Here is a 9188-nt window from a genome sequence, read left to right as displayed (position 1 = left end):
TGTATCTACTTTAAGCTCCTCTATTTCCATCTGATCTGCGGTCTTTTTTCGAAACTTTTTTAGCATTTTCGGTTTAGTTACAGCTATTGTTTCTTGAAACTTGCTAGGTCTGAGTCCGCTTTTTAGGACATGCAGGTGGACCTCTAGGCTTAGGTCGGAAATTTCCATGATCGCCTTGGCAAATCGCGTCATGTAGTCTTTTAAATTCTCATGCTACCTCTGTTTGGCAGTGCTTAGGTAGTCTGATTTGTATACATATATCCTTGATGCAGCAAAGTAGTCAATAAAAGAAGCGCCAGTTCCTCGAAAGAAGATATCAAAGTTGCGAGAACCGGACCAGTCATCGAATTAGTCAAGTGACTGATTCAATAGTTCAACCGGAATCAAACCGTAGTTAAACCGATTTAATTAAATATAGAATAAAATTATAAAAAAATTCAATATATAATTTTAAATATTTAAATTCAACCATTTCTAAACTAATAAAACTTAAAATTTGATAATTTTACACGATAAGTTAACCATAATTTATCATTAAAAGTTCATAAACAACTTCAAATATCAAAATTTGTAACTAAAGAAAATCAAAATGCACATAAATGACAAACACAAAATATTTTACAACTTTAGACAAATCTACTCAACTTTCATATTTCTTCCATCTAATAAAATAGAAAAAAAATTCAATAAAAAATAAATATTAAGGACATATATCTTTATAGAAACAAAGTTTTCTTAAGAACAAATGCAGCAGGATTAAGTGCTTAATTTTACACCAATTTTACTAAAAAATTTCAACTCTTCAATAAGATAAAGTACATTACGCTTCTTTTAATTGTATTATTCGATTGTCATTAGAAATAATGGTACATAACTAAAATATAATTAATTCAAAAATAAAAATATAAAATTAAATTAAATTTAGATATTTATAAAATTATTTGATTAAATATTTGTTATATAATTAATTTTTGTCATATAAAATAGTGAAAAATATAATCGGCGAGTGGCAAGTGGAGAGCTCATCAGCCATGAGGTTCTTAATTTGAACCTTGACCTCACTAGTTTGGGAAAAATTTCAAAATAACAGATCGGTTTGATTCAATCGATTTTTGTCAGTTCTCACCAGTTTTAACTAATTTTTACTGATTCTTATCGATTTATATCGATTTTCAATTTTAAACGGTTTAAAGAATAAACTAAATTGATTTAGAATTTGATTTATCAATTTTTTTTCAGTTGAATCGACCGATCGAATTCGATTCTTATAAATATACTTTTAGTTATTTTAGAATTATTGTAAAGTGATGTCATACATACAAGTATTTTTGTAACAAAGTCATATTAATTTAGTACGAGCCCAACAAAAAAAATGTGTACATGCGTCACTCATTTTTTTTTACTTTTTCGGCATAAAAATTTTGATTAGAGAACACAAAAATTTATTGATATAATACATAAATATTTATACAAAACATATAAATTTTTATATATAACACATAATTTATTGATATAATATAAAAATTTTGCACATAACATAAATTTTTTTTATGCAAATGTATTTTGTTGGTTTAGTAATTTAATATTTTGGGTATATAATTTTTTAAATATTACTGTGTTATACACTAAAATTTTGGTATTATGTACTAATATTTATACTGTGTGTATTTATTAATTAAATATCAATATTCTGATCATACAATCATTTAAAAATTTCTGTGATGTGTCAATATTTATATACATCAAAATTTATGTGCCCAATAATTTTGTAGAACATATATAAAAAAAAGAATACGTCCAAAAAAAATACATGCATATGTAATAACTAGTAAAAAATTGCCACATAGTTTTATTGTTATTTTAATATAGTGCAGGCAAGAATAATAAAAGATTGAGAGTATCATTCTGAATTATAATACAATCTAATTTTCTTCAAATCCAATTATCCATTATGTCCAGCATTTTTTCTTCTTTATGCATATTATGGACGGCAGTATTCAATTCAATATATATGTTCCCTGTATTATGCAGTTTGACCGCCACGCCGTCCATATCATTCGTTATCCCCACCCCACACCTATTACACACACCTTATGTTATGTACTAATCAACAAGATCATCATCTGATCAATTAGACATCAATAATTATATATCTCAGTATTTATTCTCCTTTTCTAGATTAAGCCAAGTTTTTTTTATTTTTAAGTGCCAAAATTAATTAGAAACTGTTCATCTTGATGACCATAAGAAGCACATAATTTTATATATGTATAAATAGTTTCTGATCATCAACATAATGACATGCTGGCAGAAAGAACATTTGTGCTAATTTAGAATGTAACATATACGGAAAATTTTAATTTATGTTGTGTATTTGACGTGTAATGTGTTTGTTGATATTTGATAATGATAAGATCGAACAAAACGTATAATCAATTTAGTCACAACGAATAAATAGCAATGGAGAGGAATTTGGCTTTTGGCAGAGAGCGTCACGTGCTAATTCTGTTTGGCACGAGAAATTGTTTTTTGATGTTTTCTTTTTTCTTTATTTATTGAAACAAAAATTTTTTAAATGTATCGATATATTTATAATTGATTTTATGTTTTTAAAGTTTATATTTATTTTTTAGATTATTAATTTTGTTCTTGTACTACTGATTCATTAATTATTTAACTTTAACCTCATGATAAAATTATATTGAATTTAAATGAAATTTTTTTAATTCAAATAAAACACTTTAAACTTTAAAAAGTAAAGTAAAATTACGCTTCAAACGTAAGAAATAATTTAATATTTTATCCTTTAAATGTCTATTCTTATTCGTTTTGTAGTCTATTTTTTATTGTTCCAATTTAGTTGGTACAATATGAAATTACAAACAATAATTTTCGTTTTTTTTTTACTTTGCAGACTACGAAATTTTGTGTCTGCAAAATAAAAAAAATACTAAATAAAATAATAATATTTGTATTTTGATGTAAAGTGATAAATATAAAATTTTGTATTTTTTTTAAAAAGAGTCCATTGGAATTAATACTTTTTTTTAAGTAATTATTGGTTAATTTTTATGTATTTATTATGTATAAATAGTTCATTATTAAATGCTTCTTATTAATAAGTAAGTAGCATTGTATTTTTTAATAGTTAAATAAATAATTTCTTATTTATTATATCAATAATGGGTCAATATGATTATTATTATTATTATTGAACAATAATTAGTTAAACATATTTAAAAATATTTGCTAAAAATATAGTGTTAGACTGTTGAACTAAAATATATTTAAAAAATATGTCTATTTTAGTAATTTTATATTATATTTTAATTTTATTTATGTCTATTCAAATATAATACTAGATTTTATTTTAGTATCTTGTTAATTATATCGTCATGTTCTATCCTATTCATAAAAATAAACACAGTCAAAATATTAGATTACTGGTTAAGAGTGCCGACCAATATAAATTAAAATTATTGTCTCTTAAGTTTTTCCCTTAACATATTTTATATTAATAATTTAAATTTAAAAACTAGTATTTAAAAATTAAATTTAAAATTTAGAATAATTTGTTTTTTCTATAATAACCAATTGATTTTTGAAAAATACTATACTTTTTATTTTCTCTAAAAAGACAATAACATTTGCTGGTATAAACACAACAGAAAAAAAAAACCAACGAAATCCACTACATATACAATTATACACTGCCAAAAACAAAAAAAATGCTTAAGACATAATCCTTAAGAACTAAAACAAGTACCAATTATGCTAGTTGATTACTGGTTTTGGCAAAGAGGGGCAAGTGACTGCTACGCCGGCAAGGGGTCGTTATCGAGTCCCAACAATGCTACCTGAAATAGGGTCCATGGTTGGGCGACGCGTATTACCTTCCAAAACGAAAACCACGTCTTTGCTTCCTCAATCCTCTCCCTTATGACATGGCTGGGTCCTCTCTCACACCCACATATGCTTGTTCCTTTTCCTTCGTTCTTCTGGGCCCCACTTTGTCCCCTCTTCCCCCTACACCACCGTGTTCTCCTTTTCTCCTTCCACTTTTTTATTATCCATTTCTCTTTTCAGAAATTAATTAAAATTATGAAGTTATTATTTTCATATGTTTTATTTTTCTATATTTAGATAAAAAGGATTTGAATTTTTTAATATTAAAGAATTAATTTAAAAATTAAATTAAACTCCATCATTATATTGTTATTTTTTTTTTGTTTTATGTTCGAGTTATCTTTTTTTATTTCGCCTCCTTTGTGTAACATAAAAATGGGAAGGAAACGCATAAAATGAGAAAGGTTGGTTTCACTGTGCATAAGAATAGGAAATTGCTGGCTATTAGGACTCGCTTTTTAGGCCTCTTTTTCTTGGATTATGACTTAAAAATAAATAAATAAAAATTCGGTCAACTTCCTTTCTTTCATGGCCAAACCTTGGACAAGGTGATGATAGATATTAATAATATTAAGTATTAACTATTTGTCTATATATTGAAAACGTAAATCGGTTTATGATATATTCCGATCATAAAACAAATTGGTTTCATGATTATTACTAAAATTTCTTTTATTTTTTTAGAAGTTATTATTATTTTAAAATTTATTATTCAAGATCACATTTCACTTAACAAATTTAACTCCTAAATGTTCACTCCAGAAAGAAAAAGTGAATTTATTCACAAAATGTTAACTTTTTATATTAACATAGCATTAGAATTTATGATATACGGATACCCATATAGGATACGATATGATACGAGACATAGAGATATACAAATTTAAAATTTTTATATAACATAGGGACACGACATATATATAAAATATAAAGTATTTTTTATATTAAATTATAATAATATTTTAATATTTTATTGATATTAACATGTTGATACGTAATAATATTTAAATGTGTCCAAACATGTTTGAAGAATAATTTTTTATTTTTTAATAAGATATAGTTGAACACAAAAGACACACGTATCGAATGAGACAATGAGTGTTGATAAGTGTCGTCTCTAAAATATGTCTAATACATGAACACAAAAAATTAAAAAAATATCCATACTTTATTGATTAGAATTTAATTTATTAAATTGATTTTACAGTTGAATATATAGTTAACCTTATATATAGAGAGAGACTAGAGAAAGTCTTGGATATTTTATTTGGTGACTCGAAAATCTTGGATATAAATATGTCTGAGACGGATTTCTCCAAACTCAGCAATTTAAAAATTTTCCCATTGTAATAACGTCAACAAATAATTATTACATTATTATGGAGTTTAGTTAGTATTCATTGCCATATAAAATGATTAAAATCATATTTATATAGTGTAAATTTTATGCTATATATTAACTTATAAAAAATATACCAGGGAATGATAATGATTATTGATTAATATACGAGAGAATGATAATTTTAATTTTTTTTAATTGATAATATCAAGCGATCTTTAAATAAAAAATAAAATGAAACTAATTAAGTTTTTTACGTTTTTAATGTATTAAATATATAAAAAATATATATAAAAAAATTATTATTATATTTTTAAAATGTAGTCAAATCCCTCTAGAATACTAACACACACATCACAAAACCAGCCCTGTAGAAAAATAATAATTTCACTCTCTTTTTCGATAAAACTAGTACTCGATAATTTTTATTTTTTATTTTTAATAAACAATCCTTAGAATATTAACACAGAACCACACAGAAACCAGCCCCTTTTCTATGGTCATACTTTGATGACATGGCATCCCCTATTCTCCAACCCTTCTCTATATAAACTCTCTCTATGGTAACTTCCTCTCCCACAAGTCACAACACAACACACGCTCTCATTTCATTCCCAGAGAGAAAAAAAAAATTAGAAAGATCTCCAACTCAATTGTGCAGAACTAACTGCAGATACTCTCTCTACATTTTCTCTCACTTTCTTTTCTCCAACTAACTTTATTATTTCACTCTTCAAAGCAAACACACTTTAATTTTCTCATATAAATTAAGGTCGATCATGGCTGTGGATTCCGCTCTATCATCTCCTTTGGGTCCCCCTGCGTGCGAGAAGGACGCGAAAGCGCTGCAGTTCATCGAAGAGATGACGCGAAACGCCGACGCCGTCCAAGAGAGGGTGTTGGCAGAGATTCTGAGCCGCAACGCCGAGACAGAGTACCTCAAGCGCTTCAAGCTCGGCGGCGCCACCGACCGCAAAACCTTCAAGTCCAAGGTTCCGGTGATCACCTACGAGGATGTTCAACCCGAGATTCAGCGCATCGCCAATGGCGACCGCTCTGCAATCTTGTCTTCACATCCCATCTCTGAATTCCTCACCAGGTTGGTTGCTAAATCACAGCATATCTTATTCCTTCTTGCGACTTATTGAGCTTCTTAAGTGATTAAACTTTGCCTCAAGAAAGAATTGAGAAACTTTTAAATGCATTTTCACAAACCTTTTAATCGTATTCATAAGATAGCCAAAAATTAGTGTTCGTACTGCAATTATTTGAGTCGCACAAATGAACAAGCTTAATTATTTCTTTAATTATTTCGATTTGTTTGAATTTATTAAAACATAAAACTAAAGCCAATTTGGAAATCTGAATCTGCAGCTCAGGGACTTCAGCTGGTGAGAGGAAACTGATGCCAACAATTAAGGAAGAGCTGGATCGTCGCCAACTTCTATACAGCCTCCTCATGCCAGTTATGAACCTGTAAGTGCTACCTCGAAATAATTGCCACAACAATTATTTAGTATTCTCTTCCTTTTTTTTCCCCTGGCTGCTCCCTAATCGGTGGCTATGCATTGTCGTAGAATCTTAGCAAACCGCCAAATTTAACTATCATTAAAGTTAAAAATATTTCAGTTTAACTCTCTCTTAACCAAGTTTTGGAAAATTAATTTTTTTATTCTCTTATTGAACAGGTATGTGCCAGATTTGGACAAGGGGAAGGGGTTGTACTTTTTATTTGTGAAATCCGAAACAAGGACACCAAGTGGGTTACTGGCTCGCCCGGTTCTCACAAGTTACTACAAAAGTGACCATTTCAAGACCCGACCCTATGACCCGTACAACGTTTACACCAGCCCCAACGAAGCCATTCTCTGCCCGGACTCATTCCAGAGCATGTACACCCAAATGCTTTGCGGCCTCATCGAACGCAACCACGTCCTCCGACTTGGTGCTGTCTTCGCCTCTGGCCTCCTCCGCGCAATCCGTTTCCTCCAGCTCAATTGGCCAGAATTGGCCCATGACATCTCTGCCGGATCCTTGAATTCCCGGGTCACCGACCCTGCAATTCGAGATTACATGTGCCAGGTGATGAAACCCGACCCGAAACTGGCCGAATTTGTTGAACAAGAATGCTCCAAAGAAAATTGGGAGGGAATCATCACAAGAATTTGGCCCAACACAAAATATTTGGATGTTATTGTAACAGGTGCAATGGCCCAATACATTCCAACACTAAACTACTACAGTGGTGGGTTGCCACTTGCATGCACCATGTACGCTTCCTCGGAGTGCTACTTCGGGCTAAACCTTAATCCCATGTGCAAACCCTCCGAGGTTTCCTACACAATCATGCCAAACATGGCCTACTTTGAATTCCTTCCTCACGAGTCCAGCAGGGTAGACAGCTCGGCCCCGCCGAAACTGGTTGACCTTGCTGACGTGGAAGTGGGAAAGGAATATGAGCTTGTGATCACCACCTATGCTGGCCTCAACCGCTACCGTGTCGGTGACATCCTCAGAGTCACTGGGTTCCACAACTCTGCGCCGCAGTTCCACTTTGTCCGTCGTAAGAACGTGCTGTTAAGCATCGATTCGGACAAGACGGACGAGTCAGAACTGCAGCGTGCAGTGGAAAACGCCTCCAAACTTTTGGCCGAGTTCAAGACAAGCGTTGTTGAGTACACAAGTTATGCGGACACAAAAACTATACCGGGTCACTACGTGATATATTGGGAGCTTCTGACGAAGGACGACTCTGCGAACTTGCCGAGTCACGAGGTGCTGAATCGGTGCTGCTTGGAGATGGAGGAATCACTTAACTCGGTATATAGACAATGCAGGGTTGCTGACCATTCAATTGGGCCTTTGGAGATAAGAGTTGTGAAGAGTGGGACTTTTGAGGAGCTTATGGATTATGCTATTTCAAGGGGTGCGTCTATTAATCAGTATAAGGTTCCAAGGTGTGTTAATTTTACCCCCATAATGGAGCTATTGGACTCAAGGGTTGTGTCCGTGCATTTTAGCCAACGTTTGCCACATTGGTCTCCTCAAAGGAGAAGGTGATTAAGTGAATTTGTAATTGGGCCTACCGAGTTTAAGTCTAATGTCTAATCATGTAGATGTAGATTTTTGTTAATTTAATTTAATTTTTTAATTTAATCTTTTGAAGTTGTAAGTTTAGACCTAGGACCTGGTGAGAGTTCAATGGGAGATGTTGTACTGGAACGTCTCTTGGCCAGGTAATTGTGTATTTTGGTTGAATTAACTTGTTAAGAGCATGTGACTTTCGTTCTTTTTTACTACTGTACCAAACAGACTTGTCTGAAATTCAAATGGCCAAAAGATGCGGCATGGGTTGGATCTTTCTTCAAAATACTAAATTTCATTGACTCCGTTAAAGACTATATAAAGTTTTCAAATTATTCTTTCTAACGTAATCTAATTCCAAATCTCAATCACAACTTTTACCTCATTTCACTCCTAATCTCTAACTTTTCACTACCATTCCACTTCTCGAGTAGCCATTACCATTTCAAAGAATTATACCTTTAAGTTATTAAGTGCATCTTATACAATTCTCATTCCTAATACAAGATTCTTGAAATTTTTGTCAGTAATGTCTAAAAAGTTAACCATAGAGTATTGTGATTTGTGATATTCAAATAAATTATGTTGGAAATGTTTTTTTAGATAAGAGTAGGTCTCGGATCACTTTTTTTTTGTTTACCCAAACGGTATCTCCCAATTCGACAGGTTAAGAACTAATCCATCACGGATCTGAGCTCCATTTAAGGGTCTCGGATCACTTAATCAGTAGGAGATGGACAAAGCTTCAAAACCAAATACAAACAAAATATAAACTAAAGACTCTAACACAAAAAGGCTCCAACATCAACATCTTTAAACATCAACACCAAAAAGATATAACTCCTCCACTAAAAAGACA

At 31.1% G+C, this 9188-nt stretch overlaps 1 protein-coding gene across 1 annotated transcript; it reads left to right on the top strand.

Annotated features, from left to right (window-relative positions):
* The first annotated feature begins 5837 nt into the window (after nucleotides 1-5837).
* LOC107491244 (probable indole-3-acetic acid-amido synthetase GH3.1) lies at nucleotides 5838-8541 on the top strand. The gene is made up of 3 exons (XM_016112047.3): nucleotides 5838-6344; nucleotides 6620-6721; nucleotides 6934-8541. Exons 1-3 carry the CDS (start codon nucleotides 6025-6027, stop codon nucleotides 8303-8305), a joined length of 1794 nt encoding a protein of 597 aa, XP_015967533.1. The 5' UTR covers nucleotides 5838-6024; the 3' UTR covers nucleotides 8306-8541.
* The last annotated feature ends 647 nt before the right edge of the window (nucleotides 8542-9188 follow it).

This window comes from Arachis duranensis, chromosome 5 (assembly GCF_000817695.3).
Source record: "Arachis duranensis cultivar V14167 chromosome 5, aradu.V14167.gnm2.J7QH, whole genome shotgun sequence".
Lineage (NCBI taxonomy): Eukaryota > Viridiplantae > Streptophyta > Magnoliopsida > Fabales > Fabaceae > Arachis > Arachis duranensis.
Note: the sequence above shows the minus strand (reverse complement) of the source record. Positions and strands in the feature narration are given on the sequence as shown.

Coding starts and splice junctions, on each gene's coding strand:
- LOC107491244 (XM_016112047.3), top strand. CDS start 6,025: ATGGCTGTGGATTCCGCTCTATCATCTCCTTTGGGTCCCCCTGCGTGC. Junction 6,345..6,619: donor ATCTCTGAATTCCTCACCAG/GTTGGTTGCTAA, acceptor CTGAATCTGCAG/CTCAGGGACTTCAGCTGGTG. Junction 6,722..6,933: donor CTCATGCCAGTTATGAACCT/GTAAGTGCTACC, acceptor CTTATTGAACAG/GTATGTGCCAGATTTGGACA.